The sequence below is a fragment of the Apus apus genome, chromosome 14 (assembly GCF_020740795.1).
Source record: "Apus apus isolate bApuApu2 chromosome 14, bApuApu2.pri.cur, whole genome shotgun sequence".
Classification (NCBI taxonomy): domain Eukaryota; kingdom Metazoa; phylum Chordata; class Aves; order Apodiformes; family Apodidae; genus Apus; species Apus apus.
The window spans coordinates 4,000,503-4,023,585 of NC_067295.1; the positions used below are offsets into that span (position 1 = coordinate 4,000,503).

General features: G+C 43.3%; 1 protein-coding gene across 1 annotated transcript in view; it reads right to left on the reverse strand.

Moving 5' to 3' along the window:
* FOXK1 (forkhead box K1) overlaps window positions 1–22,433 on the reverse strand; it is a 48,252-nt gene extending 25,819 nt beyond the window's left edge. The window contains exon 1 of the mRNA XM_051632066.1: window positions 22,024–22,433. Coding sequence (XP_051488026.1) covers window positions 22,024–22,409 — 386 coding nt within the window. The 5' untranslated portion in view covers window positions 22,410–22,433. The remainder of the gene's footprint in view (window positions 1–22,023) is intronic.
* Window positions 22,434–23,083: the final 650 nt, after the last annotated feature.

The window sequence follows — 23,083 nt, forward strand, 5'->3', positions numbered from 1 at the left end:
AGACTTCTCATAAACAGTCACCCCTAAAGCAGACTTAGGAAAAATCGTTAGGTAAAAAAAGAAAAAAGACCAACAAAGTGACTCTATAGAAAGCAGACATTCTCCCTCCTCCTCAAAGCACCTTTGACTCACAGATGCAAAGCGAACAGAGATGCATTTGCCACAACACAGTCCCAGGTTCAATGGAAGCTATTATAGTCACCGATTTCTTTGTCAGAGCACTCTGAGCGCTGTTCAACAACCAACGACTTCTAAAATCTGCTGCACAAGAGCAAGAAAAGGCTATTTAAAGATTTTAAAAGGAGACAGGAAACCATGCTGGATTTATGTTTTTACGTTTACACTGTGGAAGAGCACAGTGACAACATGGAGAAGACAAATAATGAAAAAGCCAAGGTGAAAGACATATATAAAAATATATATAAACAAAAAAGTGTATATAAACCCTGAAATGTTTATATATAATGTGATATATATATAAACATAATATATGTTATATATAAACATCATTCCAGTTTATTATGCAAAAGGTAACAACCAGAAAAGTAAGCTGGAAGACTGTTACACATGCAGTGTCATCTGCCAGTTGGTACCACCTTTGCCTACTTTATCTTGCCATAATTTATGGAATCCTGTTATTCCTGAATGTGGTGGGTATAAATGCACCAGCAGCATCTGTGTTACAAAGTGCAGAGATGCAGGTCGGGCCCTGTAGGAAGTGCTTTGTTAAAAATAGCACTTTCTCAGTTTGAATCACAGGTTTCATTAAAAAAAAATGAAACAACCCAAACAACACAGTTAAGCATGACTCTCTCCCTTTGCTGCAACTGCCACTTTTTCTTCTTAAACTTGCAAATCGTGTTACTACAAAAAACTAATCTTTCCCTCTGCCACATGACTTTGACTTCCACCCTCCCACTGTGACTTTGTATCAGCACTAGTGTGGCCAGCAGGACCAGGGCAGGGGTTGTCCCCCTGTCCTCAGCACTGGTGAGGTTGTGTCTCAAATCCTGTGTTCAGTTTTGGGCCTCTCACCACAAGAAGGACATTGAAAGGCTGGCGTGTGTCCAAAGAAGGGCAACGGAGTTGGTGAAGGGTCTGGAGGACAAGTCTTATGAGTAGCGGCTGAGGGAACTGGGGGTGTTTAGCCTGGACAAAAGGAGGCTGAAGAGAGACCTTATTGCTCTCTACAAATACCCAGAAGAAGGTTGTAGAGAGGTGGAGGTCAGTCAAGTAATAGGATGAGAGGAAGTGGCCTCAAACTGCAGCAGCATAGACTGGATATTAGGAGAAACTTCTTCACTGAAAGGGTCGGCAAGCATTGGAACAGGCTGCCCAGGGACATGGTCAAAATCACCACCCCTAGAGATATTTAAAAGACATGTAAATGTGGTGCTTAGGTGGCCTTGGTAGTGCTGGGTCAATGGTTGGACTTGATGATATTAAAGGTCTTTTCCAACCAAAATGATTCTGTGATTTCTATGGGTTAGTGGTGGACCTGGCAGTATTAGCTTTGAGGCTGAACTCAATGATCTTAAAGGTCTTCCAGCCTCTGTGATTCTATAATGCAAGGGGACAGTAGCCCAACTTTAGGGATGAGGCAATCATCTCTACGATCAGTAAATACCTTGGATTCAGCAAAGGTGAGCAGCCAGACCTCTCAACTGCAGCAGCACATGTCATGACGAAACAGAACTATGCCATTACTAGCTGAAGTTTGACCAAGGATGCCCACAAAAAACCCTTGTAAGAGAAAAAGTCGCAAACGAGCCCCACACAGCAGCTGTTTCTCTGCTCCCTGTAACATCTCTAAAATCAATTTGTTTTGTGTCAATTGCATAGTTCCCCCAGAAGAATACAGTATTATTCCCACGCACAAAGTTCCAACAATATGCTGGGTTTCTCAGCACAAGTGAGAATCTGTCAGTCATCTCTGCCAAGCTATTACCATTACCAGTTATTTCAAGGTACCCGACATGATTTTACCAGAGGACAAGGTGGATAATTCTCACTGTTTCAGTCAGGATAAATACCACAATTTCAGGCCATGATCAATGTGCAGGCACTGTACCTAGCAGTTACAGAGAAGTGCCCCAATTACCTTCTGTCACTAATTTTCTTCATCTACTGTAATCAACAAAGGGAAGAACCATGTTGCCTGCATCTATGAAAATCAAGTTCCCATTAAATCATAAATTCACTCCCTATTCCCATAATACCTTGAAGCAGTCTGAAAGGAGGTGTCTCAGACAATGTAAAAGACTCACTGGGAAAGTTTAGGCATTGGTACACCCAGTATCAAACTGACTGGTTAGAATAAGATAAAGAGTTTGCTTCACTTAACTAAACATGTGTCTGAGCCCTGAAGGATCTGCCCATGGAGAGATAAGCAAACTGAGACAAGACCCAACTACCTCAGATTCACGTTTCTTCAAAAACAAAGCTGTGATAACTGCTGTGACTGCTGCAGAACAGCTGAGCTGGGAACATTTAGTGACAAAGATTTGTTGCTCTGTGATGCTGCACTCTGCCCAGGGAAAACAAAGCTCTTCAAAACTTCAGCTTTTCTACAGCAAGCCTTACTGCCTCACCCAGCACAAAACACCTCAACTACTAAATATTTAGAAGGGTTTCCCCTCATTTCAGCAACTAACCAAACCATTTTTCTCCATCTTCGTAATAATAAAACTAGACCCTTGCTCCCTGATGGGAATAATCATCATAAGGATTGTGCTCAAAATGATTATTTTGCTGGAACTACAGCTGCCTGAAGCAAAAAAGTGGGCAAAAATGTGAGTAACAAACCCACCTTTCAACCACAAGTGAATTAAAATGAACATTAGTTTGAACGAATGTCATAAAACCATACAACAAGCTCTGAAAGCTGTCTGAGCTGTCACAGATTAGGCACTATTCATCTTTCCTTTATAATAAAACAATAGTCTAAAATTTCTCCTTCCCCTCCCTACCCTAGGTTCCCCGCCAATAACACTCTGTAATCAATACCAATAAGAAACCAGTTGTATCATCCACTTGGCTAGAGCAATCTGCATTCCAAAAGAAAAAAAAGTTAATTGAGACTGCAGAAAGAGTTCTGGAGGAACAAAAACAAATACATTTTATTCTCTGAAGTCTAAATACACATTATAAAACAAGCATGTACCTATCACCATGGCAATTTAAGAGTCATTATAGTTCTTTTCTTTACACATCTTTAGGCTAGGGCACAGGCACACTAACTGCCAGGTTTTTAAGAGTGCTGGGTTTATTTTGGAGGTTACTGCAGTCAAAGTAATGAGTTTTCAGCATTTGCTAGTTCCCTTTCAATTGCTCTACTGAGCTGACCAGGTCTAACACAGAAATCCTATTGAAAGCCTACCCATAAAGTCCATTATCAAACACATTTGAGAAATATCTGTAACATGATAAATCATTTGTTGCAGTAGATAAGCAAAGGGTTTGCAAGTAAATGGTGAAGCACAGATTGTTCTTCCGGTAATGAATCAACTCAGTCTGAATACAAGACAAGCACGTTGCCAGACAGCAGCAGAACAAGGAAATAAACTGCAGAGCTCCCTACAAAAATGCCTCTGGTGTATCCACTAATGCTTAATTAGAGAAAAAGCTATAAAAGTGTTTTTAACAGAACCAAAGAAAAACTAGATTTAGAAAGGACTGAGATTATCTGCAAATAAAGGAGTATAGTGATCTCCACCACTGGTGAAAACAACGGGCAACCCATTGAAATGTTTGGCCATAATTATTCTGTAAGTCACAACTTGAGTTTCTAACCACACAGCTACATTGAGCTCACAGATCACTTGCCTTTCATGCTTTGTAACACAATCACTTTATTTACTATATCCTGTCACGCTTAACATTTCAGATACACAAGGAAGTACAGATATCAGCTGAGACTGAACTAAAATTGTCTGTGTGCTTATATGTGAGTGAGCATGACTTTGAAAGAATTAGTTAAATCCAAAAGAGTGTGGTCTTGCTTCTCCCTCATGAATTTTAATTTTCTTCTGTTGGGAATTTTTTTCCAGAAAAAGAACCAGCAACTGTTTCCATAGCCCTGTTGCAGATGCACAAGTAGCTCAACCTCACTGTACTGGAGTTTCTGGCATTAACCACTTCTAGGCATTGCTCCTGTACTAGAGCTAATGTGAACCTGGTTTTAGTGAAGGCAAACTCACACTGAAGTAACTGAAAATTCCTCATACCTGATCCAGTGGAATCAGTACTGACTAGCCTGTAATTCCAGATTATTGGAAGGATTTTCTGTCCTTCCCCTTCCCCTGAATTGTGGCAGAGTTAACTGGAAATCTTTGTCTTTCCATGGTTACCTTGGACTCTTTGGGATGAGTAACCAGACAATTGGGTAAAATTCTACAGCTCAGACACTACTGGTTTCCTCTGCCTTAAAAATAATCTTCTCCCCAAAGAGATATCAATAATGCCAATCTCAAGCAGATTTATTTTAACAAAATCTAAATCTGTTTCTCTGCTGTTAAGAGGCATTCCTTCCCCTCAGCCATTTCCTCTCTGCCACCCTTGTGCCAATAGCACCATCCAAACCACAGCACAGCAAGACAAAGCAGATAGCTGAAAGCACAGTTCAGTTTTATTTTTTTTGGGAGCGAGTTGCCGGGCAGATCAGATCCCTTATCTTGCCTTCCCACATGGCAACACAAGCACTAACATCGGCACAGAGAAGATGCAGGGGACAGGTATCAAGGGGAGGAAGGAGGAGGTGCCTGCAAAAAACACTGCAAATTTAGAACATTATAACAACAGACTGAGATTTAAGCATCACGTGATCCAAATATTGCCTTCTCCTTTCAGAAAATGAAAGGCAATTAATTCATTTTGAGAAAAGCCCTTTCTTTATCAGGTAAATCACACCAGCCACCACACTGATGCTCCAAGGCTGAACATTTTCAGAAGCTCAGAAACAGGAAAGGCAGATTTTTTTATTATTCAGCTGAATTACTTCAAATCCCAAGTCACTCAGCTGTACACTAGAGGACCAAGCGAAGACCAAAAATGTTTTTTGCATTCCAACAAGTGTTTTCCTGGGCCTGTACCCATGGTAATTCTACCATAGCAACCAGCAGGTCACATCTACAGCAGCAAGTGGGGGTTCCCGGTCATCTCAGAAGAGAGAAGCAGGCTATGCATGCTGCAAAATAAGTGGGTGTTAGTACCTTCATGCTTCCAAAGTTTAATCACTGATTGTCCTTGAGAGAAACAAGCGCAGGAAAATGGCTGAACAAGGATGCTTCAGAAAAAATTACAATTGCCTTTTCTCTGTCACAGACAAGACCTTTTCCTTATGCTCCTTGCTACTGTTTAGCTGGAACAATACACATGTAAAAGACTTTTTCCCTTAATGAGAGGGCACCACAGGTGACACTGGGATCTGCCTAACACTGCATATTACCATCTTTAAAACGAGGTTTCCAACACAGCCAGACAGGACTTCAGATGGGCAAGGAGCGTGTGCAGGCAAGTGTACCTATTTAAAACAAATATTACCAGCAGCACCAGGCAAAACCACAGCTTATGAATAGCTATGTCTCTTAAAAGCATCAAGTAAATTAGCTGTAATGAACGCTTCTATTGAGCTCAGCTGCACAGGGCTTCCCTTTATACCATTTCATCAAGGTTCAAACACATTGAGAAACACTTCCACACACAGGCAAATTTTCAAATAGGTATTTTAGCAAACTCCTTTGAAGACAGCAACGTTCACAGGAAAGTTTGGGCAAACTCTGGGATTCCTCTCCCTGCCAGCAGCAGGCACACACAGACATACACACAAACCATTTTTGCTTCTTCAGTCCCTCCAGTCTCTGGGGACATCCTACCTTGCAGGGCTGAGGAACAGCAAGGTCTCAGCTGTACTGCCCATCCAGGAACAGGCAGCAAGTGAAACTGAGCCAAGCAGGTGGTGGAGGGGGAAGAGTGTCTACACCCCTAGGCTGATCAGGAAGGCTAAAAAGGAAAAGATATACCAGAAGCCCAACACAAAGAACATAAAAACACTCATTTGGTTCATCTATATCTTCTTTAAAAGGGCACGGGAGAAAATGAGCACTCTTTTTATTGCTGTTTTGAGGTTCCAACAAGTAGATGTTAAAAGCAAAACCTCCAGGGGAGCCTGCACTATGATACCATGCTGTGAAACTTCAAAAATAATTTTATTCTACACAGCTTCCCTACAATTTCTTATCTAGCAAACCTTTTAATTGCTGTCACAGAGCAAACTCATAAATTGAGCAATACCACTGACAGAAACAGTTATTTTTTTATTCAAGTGAGAACATTTGAGGCTGCTTTTCACAGGAGAATTAACAGTGAAGAATCAAAAGCTGTATTTTTACTTTCACACCCTTTACATCTATTTAATAATGTTCTGATTCTACTCTTAGAGAATTATTTGAGACATCAAGCACAGCTTCCTTTCCAGATTCTCCCTTTTGAGGATGAAAGCACAGTGCAGGGAAGGAAAAAAAACAAACAACCACATAAGATATTGTAGTTGCCTATTTTTGGTGTAATGAAATACCACAGCAACTTCAAGGAATAAATTCAAAGAGCATCAGCAGAGGATTTCATAGAAGAGCAGGGAAGAATATCACCAAAACTGCTGGAATGGTCAGAGGTTCTCTTCTGAAGTCACCACCCTGCCTGGGAAATTCACATTATGGACAGGTCTTCTCCAGACCCTACTATTCCCAGCTTTGCCGGATGGGTTTTAGAGCAATCCTGCTCATTCTGATGCAAGAAACCAACCGCCAGTCTCTTCCAGAAAGCTATCAGAGTGCAAAGGGCCAGGAATGTGCAGTTTCAAAAGTGACCTTTCAGAAAACTCTTCAAGCAGAAATCACTGTAAGCCACCTAGCACTGTCTTTTCATCTACTTTAATGCCTGGAAAAAAAAAAAAAAAAAAAAAAGCTGAAGGACTTTCTTGAAATACCATAATAATCACTTACTTACAAACTCACTGGAACACTGGTCAATCCACACCTAAGGATTAATTTACTTCTCTGTTTAAAAACATAGCAAACTCCACTCATGTCCAAATTAATCCTGAAAAATCCTGACAATTATTTCCAGATGGATTATAAATTCATAAGATGATCTCAGAAAGCAAGCCTTGCTATAATCAAAAGAATATTATTAACAGGCTTTTATAACAAATCCCACTAAGGCAGAGTTTTGGTTCCTCAGTCAGGGACTCTGTTAAAGCCCACCAATCACAAAGCCTACCTTTTAAATATGCACTCCAAGACAACAGGGTAGTAACTCGGTGCCCATCCAGTAGGCACACAGAAACAAAGAGGTGGTGCTATAATTGTACCTCGCTCAGTTTCACATTTCAAAACATTGGAGTCAGTTCCAAAATATGCCATTCACTCCAAACCAGGAGTGCTGGGCACAGGGCTTGCTATCAGAAGACAAATTCCTCTTCCTCTCCTGAGTACTCCTATTCCTTTAAAAACACGGAAGCTGCAGTTCAGCAGCACAGAAGGCAGATTACATGGAGTGCAGCCAGTCTGAAGCTCTGCAAGATGCAAGTCTCCCAACATGCTAAATGTATGAGTTTAGGAGCTCTTACCTACACCAACAAAAATCAGATGTGAAAATTTGCCACCAAAGACGTGGGCTGGCACAAGGAGCAGATAATGCTTTGATTGAAATGAGGTTGGCTGCCAGCACCAGAAGGTTCTGCTATCAGCACTGCAGAGGCCTGATATCATCTGTGACACACAGCAAACCCATTATCTCATTTTGTTGTGTGTGTGGTTGTATACATAAAAATAACGATAGTTAAGAGACTCTATACAACACACAACAGCCTGTGTCCCACTGCTGCTCTGATCAGGTATTCTAGCCTGTAGAGATCCAGATCCTATCTTAATCATTTCTCCACCAGCAAATAAATATGTGATCATCAGAGAAAATGTAAATTATGTGCAACATACGGGGTGTGCATGTGTGTGTGTATCTCACTTTTGTCATCAAGTCTTACAATTGCAATAATCCCTTTCCATGTTAGGCTGATCAATCTGTTAATTTTTAAAGTATATTGTCGGTAGCATTTTCTTCCCTAAAGCCTGAAAGTTACCAATAGCTGATCTTAAAACGAACAAAACTGAACACGGTACATAAAGACTCAAGCAAAATGGCTGCTTAACACCTCTGCTTTGCATGCAGCTAAGAGGGGCCAGGAAACATTGTCTTAGCTTCAGAAAAAAATAGGTTTTTTTAATGAATGTACCCTCTTCCTAGCTCTGATATTTCTGTATTTTCATTTGAATTTATTTTCCCAAATAGTGCTCACCTTCCAGTCTCCCATTTTGAACCTCCTTGCCTTCCACACAACACCACTGTCTTTTAAGGGGTACATGTCTCTTTTTAAAAGGATCCCTGCTTAAAATTCCTGTAGGTCACAACCCTATTAGCATGTTTTAAAAGCCAGATCTCTCTCCTTGGGTGTGCAAGCCTCTCCCACAGAGTGAAATAGCAGACCCATGCTTGAGAGGCATGGGATGTTTTTTAGAACCCCAAGCTCCAGGGAAAGGAGAGCATCACCTACAGACACTCCCTTGACTGAGATTTCATTGTACCATACAAAGGAAAAAAGACTGTGCTGACAGGTATCAGTCCCTGTGCTTTTGAACAGCAGCCTGACACACCACAGCCCTTGCACAGACACGTGTACAACTTCAGCAACATCATGATCTGCTGGAAGTAGACACAGATGACCAGTCAGCCACTCCCTCCTCCCAGCCTCCTTTATGTCAATAACTCTTAACCTGGCTGTTTGAGCAATGTTTAATGATAAACAGTTTTGAACATGCTCCAGAATATAAACAAAGGTGAGTAGGAGAAGAACTGAGAGTCCAATTCCAAGAATCACTTGCCACTTGCTGCTGAACCAGGTAGCAGAAACAAGGAACTGCTAAGCAACAGAACTCAAGCACCTGGTGTTCATTTAAAACAACCACCATGCAACAACATTAAAGTATCCAGAATTGCTACCACGGAAAGATTTCTTGGTTCTCCTAAAAACAAAGAAAAAAAAAAAGAAAAATAAATTGCTTAGAACACCCACTGAGTTGCATGGAACTACCCTCATTGATCTCATCCCACTGCCATTTACAGTGTAGTCATCTTGATTCCCTTCTGTGGTGCTAATCAAGCTAAAATTAACTCCTCTCCTCCAGCTTACTGCATGTGTTTGTGCCACAAAAATCAACACTGGGGCTGGATCAATTCTCTCCACAAGTGTAGCCCACCTTGCTTATGTGGTAAATGTGTGTTTAGGACCTCTCATAGGATTTTAACAACATTCATCATGGGGCTGGAGAGCTGGTTCGACTGGATGACAGAGTAAGCAGGTCTTAAAAACCTAGTTCAAATACTTCTGATCCCCTTCTAGTCATCATTGGTCTCTGTGGACCCCTGTAAAATGGGCTGCATGAAAGCAGGGATTTCAGTCCTGCTAAGCCGGTGTCCATCTTAGAAGAATCAACATCATACTTGTCACTCCTTGCTTTGACAGTGAGTGAAGATGTGTCTTAAGCCAGCACCTCCACATAGCCCTGGAGGACTTCATTGGTATGGCACTTAGTTATGTTTAGGGCATATTCAGGGAACACAAACTTATTTTCTGTGGTTGTCACTCTGACAACTTTGGCAAGCCCCCTGTCCCCCCACCACATCTTAGTTTTCACTTTTCAAGCAGCTCCATTTTAGAACCCAGTGTGATGTTTCAAAGGAAAAAAAGCCAGATCAAAACAAGATCCCAACCCTACCAGACAATACCCGTTAGACAAAGCTAGAGATCTAATTGGCAGAACTATGGAGTGGAACAGAAGCTTAAAAGAAAAAAGCACTCTCTGGAGACAGAGAGTCTTCAAGTGTGTGCTTACAGCAGCCAAGGTTTTATGCTCTTAAAAAAACCCCACAACACACAGTGACAAACAAGGTTATTCCATCCACCCCCGTGCTAACTTGCTGTCCCACTAAGTGAAATGCATAATGAAAAGCAACTTGTATGAAACCAAGTAGGATGATACTTATTTCTATATTCTGCTGTCACCACCCTTATCCTACACCTACCTGTGTTTCAAGAAGCAGCAGCAAACTCTCCACCACCAAGACTGAAAAGGCAGACACTACATGAAGTCTTGGATCAGGAGTCAGTTTGTTAAGGGCTCAGAGGAACAATGCATCTTGCCTCCCTGCAGGACTTCTTGCATCCCACCTTTCCCAGTCCTGCCAAACCACAGCGCCCAGCCCCAACCATGACACACAGCGCACTGATGATGCTTCAAGACCCCTGGCCTGTGGCTACTCTGGCAACACCGGGCAGTGAGCAGTCAGTCTGACATTCAGCTTGTTTTCCAGAAACAAAGGAAAGGCCAATACTAGCTCTGTAACACACACATCTGCTCAGTATCTTCACACCAGAACAGGCTGTCTAGCCCCCATTCATGATGTGCCAAGTTTCCCCCCCACTCCAAGACAAATCTTAAGAGCCTGAGTCTGGCTTCTATTCTACCACAGCAGAGACCACAAGAGGTGATACAGCAGAGACCACAAGCGGTGACTCAGCAGAGCATGGCCACCACCAGCATCTCTCACTCCTTCCGTGCTTCTGCGAAATTCAAAAGCCCTTCTGAGAGGCTTTCCAAGCCTCTGTTGCTCACACAGATCTTGGTTAAAACTAAAAAGGTCAATACTATTTTCCTTCTTTGCTCATCTTGTCAGAAGTGCTCAACTAAGTATGCTTCTCCCTCAATCATAAACCACAATTAACACCTACCTCTGTGCCAAAAAGCCCCACCTGCACCCACACTCTGGGGAACTTCCCTGTAACAGCTTCTGCAAAGACTTCCGTTTTCAATAAGAAATTAAGCAGTGCACTGAGAATTAAATACATAGTGACAGCATGGAACTAAATGCAGTGCCACAACTGGCCTCCACAAGTAGCACTAGTTATTCATTTCCATACCTAACTCAAACCCAAGCCTTTTAAAACTTTGTTCAACTGCTGGGGAATTTCCAGCTTGCCATAGATCCTGCCCCCTTCACCACAGAAATTTGGCCACAGCTGCCACAGGCAACACACAACTTCAAAACTCCTATTTTCATCCTACCTCACATCTTCTTGGGATGACTCTTCCTTTATTACTATAAGAAGCATGCAGATCCTTGGGAAAATTTTATACCCTGGAGAAGGAGAAGAAACCTACTGTTTGAAAAGATCAGTTCATAAAAATCACCTAATAACCATCGGAGAGAGGCGTTTGTTTCAGCATCTTTGCTGGATACACTCCAGCAGTTTAATTCTCATGTAAATCTCATTTGTAATGCCATCAGCTTTCTTTGACTGGGCCATTCATCATTGTATGGTTTGCTTTGAAGGAGCCAGCCCAGCTCCTTGAAAGGTCTCACAAGCCATCTCAGAAGACTTTCCCTTCCCAATGTAAGGAACTACCTATAAACACATTAGCAAAGGCTGTGCAAAACAAAATAACCTCTGTAAAGCTCAGGAAAAGATCCTAATTCCTGCAGACATATGCCAGAAAAATCTTGTGTGTGGGATGTTACCAACCTTTGAATTCAATCAGACTCTCTAACGCACAGAGCGTGACTATGATGTATTTTCCTTTGAGGCTGGTTCAGCTCACTTAGAAAGTGATTTGAAAGAGCTAATGTACTATTCATGTACATTATAAAAAACGATCCATATGGAGTCAGACTTTGCAAAATGTTCACTCAAGTCCGTTCCACTCTCTCTGCAGACATTTCACAATCCATTCAATACCCAGTAGAGGAAGCCAGGATTACTGTTTTAAAAGTGGCTCTGAGGGTAATGCAGATGTTTTAAAAGCTGACATCTAGACTCAGAGCCAAGTGTTTGGGGCAATAGAGAGCATCTCTCTCACCCACATCTACCCACCTACAGCCTCCAAAATACTGACACTGAAAATAAAGGTTAAAGGAGAATCCCAAGCCCAACATGGTAAGATAAGCCCCACCTACTACACAGAAGAAATGAAAAATCATCTTACTGTGATTCACTTCTAAGGAGAAGATGTACTAGACTGGCTTGTGAAACACCACGTAGCAGGGCATGGCTATGATGGCAAACAATGTAAAACAATCACAAGATTACGATGATATTTTAAATCCTGTCAGCATAACCAACTGTGCTGAGGGGTTTCGTCCTGGAAAGGAGTTTAACTAGTTGAAGTAACAATGACTCTTGCAAAATGACAGTATATATGTAAGTTGCTGCCACAGTGGTTTCCTTATTTTTAAATCAGGAAATTTTAGAGAGACACTTGTCATGTTAATAGCATGTCCTAATGTTCTCCTTCCTTTGCTCAATGTAGCATACAGAATTAGGGAAACACGTTACTTTAATAGATACACCTTATCTGAAAGCTTCCTACAAACTTCATAGTTTGCACTCAGCTTTTTTGAGAACAGGACTCTAGCTCTTCTCTGCCACAGTTTTGGCTTTTAATTCAGAGTTTTCATACTTGTAATCACTTCTGGTGAAGCACCAAGCAGGATGAAAGTGAGAAGAAACCACTTTGAGAAGAGGGCACACCCACTTGTCACCAAGAGACCTCAGTTTTGGAATCACTATCCACAAAGACAATTTTATTTCCCAAGTTCATTCCATGACTCTGCTTGTAGTGAAGCAATGATCTGGGCCACTCAATTGTAAACAGATCATGTGCAAGTCTAAATTTCTTGATTGCCCCTATTTCTAACAGCCAGTTTGCATATGTCTTGTTTACACAAAACAAAAAAAGCTAGCAACATTTTTATTCAACCACTACATGTTAGGAATTTTTTTCCTAAGGAGTCCTATGCCTGGAGAAAACTTCACTGCCTGCCTCAATAATCCATACATTAGCAGCAAAACATGTGCCAACCTTTGACTTCCTTTGCAGGTCTTTGTGGCTTGTCTCACTAGACAGTGTCTGAGGGAGACGTGGTAGAAGAAGAGAGATAGTAATTATACAGCTGAATGGACAAGACAGAAAGAGGCAAAGCCACCCAATTGCCAGGCTTGTTGACAGTCAACACCCCTTTACGCACAGTGGGCAGGCAGCCAATCCAAGGTACACCATGTTATGCAAGCCATGAAACAATTAAAAAAAGAAAAAGATCAATAAATGAAGAGCAGCTGGCACATCTCCCACATCAAGAGTCTAGCCTTACTAGTCTGGGCTACACCCCAAACTGAATATGAAAAGCAAAACCATTTTTGGTCTACCCATTAGGTGGAAACTCAATTTGCTTTCTGGGTCTAGTCCTTTTCTCCTTCCACACAATCAGGATTTTGAGTGTTTAAGAGTCCACAGTTCTTATGCCCTCAAGAGAGGAAAGGCCTTAAGTTGCTCAAGAACAATTCCTTTAGCAAGTGCACAAACTGGCTCTGCAGGGAGTCCAGTCCTGCTTAGTCAAAATGTTGGTGGCTTCCGTATGTGGCCTTAAGGGAGACAGAAGATTAAAACAGTTTGTGTGGGAAGACTTCCCAAGGCTCTCTTTAAAGTGACATAAAGCAGAGGGGAAAAAAAAGGGGTACAGCTATAATGTTTTATTTCCGAGAGAACAGGAGGGATATCCTTTTCCAAGGTGCTTAGAGAACCTCTGAAAGGTTTTTTTGTCTCTTCATTCTGCTTGAGAACATGGAGTGGATTGTACTTGTACATAAAAACAGTCTCTTATGCTAAAAGATTCTTGAGGCAGGATAAGAAGTGATAAAAATGTGCTTAAAATTTTCTTCCACTTATCCTCCTATCCTAACCATACTGTATCTATCAACCGACCCAGACAAGCCTGTCCATCTTTGCCCCCTCTGCTAAGGCTGAGCTCTCAATTAATTTCCACATTATTTCTTCCAAACTGCCAGTATGTCCTCAAACCACATGAAAATTACCAATCTGTTACATTTAAAGGAGGGAGGAAAACCACCAAAGTAAATTGCACGTACACAACCAACGACAACCCAAGAAATTAAACTTGCTTTTAAATTGCTAAAAATAGGCTGTGTAGGGAGGGGAGGGACTATCAATCAAATCTTACTTGGAGTTGCTGAATATTCAAAGAACAGGCTTCTAATATAGTGTTCTCTCAAGGCTGCTTGAAATTTTCATTATAAAAAATGCACAAGGACATGAAAAAAGGAGCAGTAGGATAAGGAAGAGCAAAATAGACAAGACAGACATGGATAGAGAGTATTAATTACACCATTAAGATCCTTTAATGTTTTACTGTCCAATAAAATATGTATTTCATAAAAATTAAGTGCCATGCAGAAGGAATGCACACGTGCATTTCATTGAGCTGTTCCAAGCAAAAAACATTTGTAGACAAGAGTGAAAAGACATTAGCAAAATCGTATCTGTACTACGAAAACAAAGAATATACTACTGGATAGAAATTTTCGCTCACGTTTTCCTAAGCGAGAGATACACCTACTCTGTAACCATCTCAGCCTGCTTTTATAAGGTGTCTACAAGCAACTGAAATAGAGAGACCTATAAATACTTGAAAAACTATTCCGTGCTTAATACTGAATTATTGACTGAAGTGAACACATTAAGGCCACACAGTAATTTGTACTCGCAATTAGTCGATTAACCAAGGCAGGAAGCACATTAAGACGTCTTTTCGTAGCCCACACTGAGGAGACAAAAAATGTCTCAACCTTTTTATCTTAGAGATTTGTCAAAAAAAAACAAACCAAACATTCCAAAATGACACCTAGCCCTCTGGCTCCCCATGTTTCTTGGTGTTGGTCTTGCAGTCTGATACTTCAGGGGCCACGAACCACTTTGGTAGCTTTTAAATGTTGGTTTCTGCATCCAAAGTGTGGCAGTGAGAAAGCACCACACAAGCTCAGTGGATTTCTGAGGCATTTGCAAGACAACAAAGACTTTAACCACCTAATACACTGCGGACAAAGCTCTACAGCATATTTAGCTTTCATACTTCTTTCTTTAAAGTAGGAGTCCTGAGGTGGATGTCCCAGCCATGAGTATGCAACCTCAGGAAACCCCTACATGCACGGGGACTGAACCAAAGACACACAAAACAAACCAGAGTTAGGTATGGCTACACGTGAGGGAGGCTTCAGTGCTCTGGACTGTTATTAAGCAAAAGGAGAGGAAAGGATCTGACCAGAAAGCAAATGAGATAACTCCTCTCCCTTTTCATTAACATCACCAGCTCAAAAGCACATGATTTTTCTTTTTTAAACCACATTCCCATTTGGATTGTCAAGGGAAAGCTGGCTCATCCACATCTAACCAGCAGGAAGGTAAATCTTGGTCTGTTAAGTATTTCTGGTTACAGTGCCCCTTGGCTCTGACTACAGAACATCCAGACACTCCTTGCTCAGACACAGAGCTAGCAGGAGCTCAAAGTCAATTAGCACATGTCAGAAGAACTGATATGGAGCAGAGTGCTCATAGAGATCCACTCTGAGTAAGAAAGCCAGCTGAAATAACTGTCAAATCTCAAACAGTGGTTTAACAGGCATGTAACTACATAATCATGGAATTGTCAGAGTTGGAAGGGAGCTCTAGAGATCATCTAGTCCAACTTCCCTGCTAAAGAAGGATCCCCTAGAGCACGTTACTCAGGACTGCATCCAGGTGGGTCTTGAATGCCTCCAGAGAAGGGGACTCTACAACCTCCCTGGGCAGCCTGTCCCAGTGCTCTGGTCACCCTCACCATAAAGTAGTTTTTCCTCATATTTAACTGGAACTTCTCATGTTCCAGCTTGTCCCCATTGCCCCTTGCCCTGCAACAGGGAACTACTGAACAGGCTCCATCCCCCCTTCACCCACTCTTTAGATACTTCTAGGCATTAATAAGGTCTCCTCTCAGCCTTTTCTTCAGTCTGTTCCAGGCTGAACAGTCCTAGATCTCTCAGCCTTTCCTTGTAAGAGAGATGCTCCAAACCCCCAGTCATCTGTGGTGCCCTTCACTGGACTCTCTCCACCCCTTTTGTTACCCCAGCCTCAGAGTGCAGCTCCCAGAGCACACAGTGCAACACACTCGCCAAGCTCCACACTCTGCAATTGCTGCAAAAACTTCAGTCAATAGCAGACACTAATTACTACACATGGACCAGTAATGAGACTTCATTTGCATAGCGTAAGTAGCAAATTCAAGTAGTTTCCTGTTTTTTACCAACATCCTGTTGCCACATCTACTCCTCCAGGAAGCTGCAACATCGAGCAAGAGAATTTGGCATCCCACAGATCAGCTCTGAAGCCAAATGGCTATCAGAGCACAGTTACTAGGAGCTTGCTTACAAAAAAACCCCAACCAATCACATTTATCGGGTTGTCATTTATGCTTTCAGTTACTCGGTGCAAGACTGCATGTTCCATTTTCTGGAGCTGGAGGAAGCAAAAAAGTATTATTTTGATCTGTTACCAGAAGTCCAAACAGACACTCTGCAGTGAGGATGCCCACAGAGCTGGCACCAAAATAACCAAGATATGAATTACTACGGATTTAATATTTTTTATTCCTGTTTTCATAAAAGCAAAGACTCTCGCACTCATTCCTCACTTAGATTGATATAAAAACACAACACTACCAGCTGGAAGAATCTTACAGTCAGCTAAGCAGACATGTAATGATTGAGAGTTTGTTAACCCAAAGAGGTCACACCAGCACAACTTCAATCTACATTTAAGTCTTTAGAACTGAGACTCTGCGCAAGAATGTACAAGAGCGGCATGTTCTGGTTAATCTTTTCATGATCAACACATCTGTTAACCTGAACCAAGCTTGGTTTAAAAGAATACATAAGAGAATGTACACTGACTTTTGCACAGCATTAGTTTATATTCACAACCCGACTTACAGCACAGCTATTTTTGAATCAACAAATCAATCAGTAGCTTCACATAATTAAACTTTCCTTAAACGTTTTAAAGTAACCCATGACAAATTGAGCTACTCAGCCAAAAATTACTTGACACAAAGTCCATAATTAAAATCAAGTAATCCTTTATCACCATCTCACTGTGCAACAAAAAACCTGTTCTCAAAGACAGTCTTTAAAATCAAATAAGAACATGAAAAATTTAAGACAAAGCACTAAGACAGAAAATCTTTAAAGAGTTTCTAGAGAGAGTAAAACCACTATCCATAAGCTGTAGCAAAGCAAAGCAAACTATGCATTTCAAACAAAGCAAAAAAATAGCACACACAGATGATGCAATATTTAAGAAGTAAAATTACATGAGGAGTTATCAGAGTCAACATACACATGCAGCATTTCAGAAACAACCCGTTTTGTAGCCGTGGTTATGCGGTCACAGCATTTCCTTAGTACACACTTGTACAGCTCGCAGCTCGCTCCGAGATGTCAGGATCCTCACATTCAAGACACACCATGATGGCATCAATCTGACCACAAGAACGGAGGCCCAGTGGTTAGTGAGGTCACGAAAACACTGTGATACCTTGTGTGTATCTCCATTTCCTAGATGTTGTCAATTTAATTTTTTTTTTTTACTTTAATGAGTGCCTGGAGTTGCTGGCTAGCAGACCATACAACCCCCTGAGAAAGGGAAATTAAGAGACTGTTGGCTCTAGCTCTCAATTTTCTGCTTGGTTACTAAACCCCAATTGCAGAGACACCTCCACTACCCCAGCACTCGACTGAACTTGTGTACTCGTGCTACAGAAAGATAAATGCACACATAACATTTTGTGTGACCAGCACCTCGATCTGTGCTCAGAGCATTGGACCATTTATTTTTGTCAAGTTTATTAAGTACCTAGGAAAAATCCCATTATAAATAAAGCAGCAAGCTCTTAATAAAACTTCACATGCACAGTAGGTTTTCAATCTACAATGGGGCTTACATATATAATTTTTAAAATTTTTACTCCACATTTAACTTCATACATCTATATTTACTTCCCATGTATTTTACGCTCAAACTTAAAAACTCCTCCATTCATTTCTTTCATTTCCTAAATGCTTCAAGAACTACAAGTTCAGAAACTTATTTTATGCTTAGAAATCTTGTGCTAAAGTATCAATTTCCACTGAAAACCAGAAACTTCAGGCTCCATTAATAGCACTACTGCAAAAATACAAAACTACCACAGAAGCAATAAGCAAATATTCCACGAAATATTCACAGACAATGACCATTTTCCAATCTATTGAGCTCCCAGTTCAGAAAGCTCAAGTGCTATTACCAGGCTACGCTCAATCAACATTTGCAATTTTTAGTCATTGGGACTTTTGTACTTTAGGAGCATTTGTAAACCTGACTCATAGCTGCTTAAAATTCAGGATAGCAAGCTTCACTTTTAACTGTTTCAGTTCCTTCGGGTCAACTGGGGGGGAATAAATCAATGCTTATTTTAGTTACTTCAAGTCTCTAACTTGTTAATGTAGCTTCTTTTTAAAAAGGAGTCAGTTATGAGAATAAAGAAAAAGCTGACAATTCATCCTGATCTTGTAAACACCTGATTATGTGATAAATTTGAAAAAAATTACTCTCTTCAGGAGGAAAAAGTACTCCCACTGTATCTTACATTTTCCTTGTATGACTAGTTTTAAAAATCTAGTGCATATCCTACTGATAATATTGAGTTTATTCATTTTTTTAAATAGAAAAATACCCAGATATTTTTATTCACAGATTCCCAGCTTCCACAAGCACAGCTAAAGAGATCAGTTTCTAGCTATCATTAATTTGATTCAAAGCCCTTATTTTTGATGTAAGTACTCCCATAAGTTCATCTTGATTTATATTTGTAATGCCTGCTGTAGTGTGGTACTCAGTTTAATTAAACAGCTGTAGTGTGGGCCCTCCACTCTTCTACCCACTTTGTTCCTAACTGTCATTAACCTCTAGGAAATGCCCTCCTTGTTGGTCATTATTGTTTAATTATACTTCATAGTTCTGTCATCACATCTGTGAAATATAATCTTCCATAACAACACAGCTGTGAAATATGATCCTCCTGCCCAGCAGTGAAATTCTGGTTCCAGCAGATTATCCAGCCACATGATGTCGATGGAGGAAGTGATAGAAAACTTTGCAAAGGCCCCCGTTGTGTTAGGTGGCACGTACAGCCTTCAAGAAGGGTCTCAGAAACTCTTCCTCTTTCCACCCTTCCCTACTCCTCCTGACAAAATCTGTGTAGATTTTACGAATAATTACTTCTAACCTTCCAAGAAGGCTTAAAACAGAGAAGTTTTATATAGAAAATTGAAGTGAGGAGAAACCTCAGAAACGGAACCTATGAGTCCAGGGTGTATTTTTTTAACAAACAGTATGAAAAACACCTGAAATACAGAACCCTCTGCTGGAATCCTCTGATTCCATACATGATCTCATGATACACAAGCATCTCTTTGCTTGTAGTATCACACCAGCAGTGACTGCACTGGTCCAAATGAAATAGGACTTGGCGTATTTCTGCTGTCCTTGACAGGTGAGGAAAAGAAAAAAAAAAGGGGAGGGACACAACTTATCAAGCAACTGATCCTTTGAACTCTACCAGTAAGAGCTCCCCACATCACAAGGGCCTTTCATCTAAATTACTGAATGAAACTGTCATTAATTCCTGATATTTAACATAAGATGTGCATTCTGCTGGTACATGGAGTAGATATGGCTGCATCACACAGGACAATAGTGTTACCATAAAATAATACTCCAAAGAAATAATAGTTTGTACCGTAAAGCCTGTGTACTAAGACTTATCTTCACTTTGTCCTATTTTTGATGACATTAGTTGGCTAGCAGGCTTTTCTATAGGTACCAACTAGTACTTTGTTTAGGTGGGAGGGAACGTGTGTATGTGTATGTGACTGGGAGGCAACTGTCTGTTTTTCCAAGAGTGGAGAGGAATACAGTTTTAAGCCTCAATTGAGACTATGTATACCAAGCTTCAGAAGGTTTTTTTTTTTCCTGGTCTGAGTTACAAACCCTTGACTGGCCAGCAGAAAGCAAGGAGTTGTTTACCTGTTCAAAGCAAGGGGGCAAATTCCTTTAGGTTGATGCAAAACATTTTCCTACTCTAGAAGTCAGAAAGGGAGGAGCATCAAGTTTATTTATGCAGCTCAAACAGCAGCCAAGCAAGGAGGATGCCTTATTGTGCAGAGTTCATAACTGCATTAAACTCCTCCCTTTAAAGCAATGAAAAAGGAAAACTGCCATTCCCACTCCAGGAGCCACGGACAAACAGAAGGATAGAGAAACAAGCAACCAAGTCGCTGGTGAGCAGAGGTTTTGAGAAACAATGCTTATGATTAACCAACTGAAGAAACAGAATGACAGGGAGGATAGAGCTTGCACAGATAAACCCAGAGCCAGAGGGAGTTCACTGCAGAAATGTCCTGGGCTTTGGGTGGTCTTGTTTTACAAAGCACGATTAATTAAACAGACACTAAAGGACATCTCTTTTAGAAAATGAAACACGTTACAAACCTAAATGCCTCAGAGAGTAAGCAGCTAGGGAGTTATAACTAAATTACTAAGTACAAAATGAAGCAGCCTGCAGAGGAAATGAGTAATTAAAAAACCCTCCCCTGAGCAACAGGCTGGCAAGAGGGGTAACTCTAGGACCCTGGTGCTGGAGGTAAACGCTATGAAAGCCAAAAACTGCCAGAAAACAGCTATTTCATACAAACAACAAAAAGGCTACTGGAACAACATACAAACTCAACCTCCTGCCTTTACAGTGTGTTTTCACTCAGAGATGGCATTAGACACAGTCTGTCTGGTACGACCTGAAGAGATGCAGGCAGGAATTACATCACCCACGACTACCAGGCTGCTGCCCCCGGGGTGAAGCATTGCAGCCGTTGGACAGTGCTCAGCAACCATAAACAATGTTTGTAGAGGAAGAAATAGATTAACGTCAACCTCATTCTTCTTTCTGCAAGAGAGTTTGTCTAAAGCACAGCACAGACAACCACCTCTCCCTTCCTCAGCGAAGCAAAGACACCTCTTGGGCATCTGCTCTGCAGGGGTCCTGGGGAGGAAAAACACCCCCGGCCTGGCCCAACACCCTTTTTTCTCTTGCCCCAAAGAGCCACCAGGAACAACACTGAATTTGCCAATCCTAATGTAAGCGCTCTGGCAAAGTGGCTTTCCAACTTTTTTCCACTAGATCTTTTCCAGGGAAGTCAGGCCCTGGGTATACCAAGTTTTAGCCCACTGGCTAGAGTCCCTTCTGTATCTCATTTATCTTCTGGAAACGACTTAAAGGCCGTTAGTTGAACATGAGTCTGTTGACATGCAGTTATAAAGGACAATGACCATGGGGGAGAGTTTGCTGGAGGCACACCCTGAGGCAAGGAGCTCACACTTCTTCCTCGGTCACGGTTTCCTCAGAGGGAGCAGCTCCAGCCCTAACAAACATCATCCTTCTCAATGACAGATGACAACAGGGCACGGAAGCCGAGGACACCCCCTGTTGATGCTGAGGTGGATCCACTCACTGCCTGGTCACCGGGCAGACATCCCTCCCTGCCACCTCGGGCCCTCCGTCAGGTGAGGGTCACTGTCTCACCCACCGCGATCAACTTCAAGCGAGGAGTCCCGCTCTGTTCTCTCAGGCCCTCTGCGGGTAGGGGTATCCCTCACTCTCCCCTTCATCAGTGGCAGCCCCTCGCCACCCCCTCCGGCCCTTCCCCTGGCAGACCCACGTCCCCTCCCCGGGGCGGAGGCACCTCACTGTCCCCTCACCGTCCCCTCTCTCCTCGGAGGCCCCTCTCCACCCAGACCCACGTCCCCTCCCCGGGGCGGAGGGGGTACCTCTCCGCCCCCTCAGGCCGTTCCCCGGCTTCCTCCCCGCAGGCCGCGGACTCTCCCTCTCCCTGCGCAGCGGGCCCGGCCCCGCAGGCCCCCGCAGGCCCCCGCCGCCTCCCCGCGCCGCCCCCGCCCCCGCGCCCCCGGCCCGGCCCGCCTGGGCGGCACTCACTGCGGCGGGAGCTGGAGGGCCGGGCCGCCGCGGCGCTGGAAGGCGCCGTCCACGAAGACGCCGTTCTTGCCGAGACAGCGCAGGTAGAAGTGCGGCTCCTGGAAGCTGAGCTGCAGGTGCCGCCGGGAGATGAAGCTGGAGTGCCCCATGTTGACGTCCACCGAGCCCTGCGAGGAGTTGCGGCCTATGGTGACGGCCGGCTGCCGCATGAGGAACTCGAACTCGCGGCCCTGCAGCCGCGCCAGCACCGGGCCGGCCGAGGCGGCGGCGGGCGGCGCGGCCGGGGGCGGCGGCCCGGGAGGGGGCGCCGCGGCGGGGCTGCAGGGCGCCGAGCGCAGCGCCAGCAGAGCCCGCGCCCCGCTGCTGTCCTCCCCGACTTCGGCCATGTTCCCAGGCAGGGAGCGAGCCAGCGTGCCGGCCTCCGGGGCGGAGCCGGCGGGGCGGGGGGTGAGGGAAAGCGGGGCGGAGCGGGAGCCGAGCCCGCCGCCGCCTTCCCCTGCCTCCCCGGCAGCACGGCCCGGCCCCGGGCCGCCCCGCCGCGGTTTATGGCGCGGGGCGGGGGCCGGCAGCGCGGGGCCGGGCGGAGGAGCGGCGCCGCCTGCAGGCACGGCCGGGCCGGCTGCGCGGGGCCCCGGGCAGGGGCCGGGGGGGGGGAGGCCGGTCCCCGCCTTGTCCCGAGCCCGGCCGAGAAATCGCTTTCTGGGTTGAATCTCCTCAGAAACTGCCATTCGCCCTCGCCCCCGCAGCGTCCCCGCTCGGTGGCTGCGGTGTTTTCAGCCCGCCCCTGCTGGGGTCAGGCGGCGATTCTTTGGTCATGTCGTGACACCGAAACCCCCACCGCTCTGCTAGGCGGGGGTGTAATCGCAACACAAACTTTATATCCCTGGGCCGCTTGCAAAGGCTTGCTGAAAGCGGGATTCGTCCCAGGTACACCGAGGTGTGAGTTTTAAGCGCCTTAATACACTTTCATAGCGTTTGTATAAATATATACACACTCATATAGACATATACTACTACAGCGTTTTTATGCTCGTGTAGCTTTATATCCGTATAATTTTTC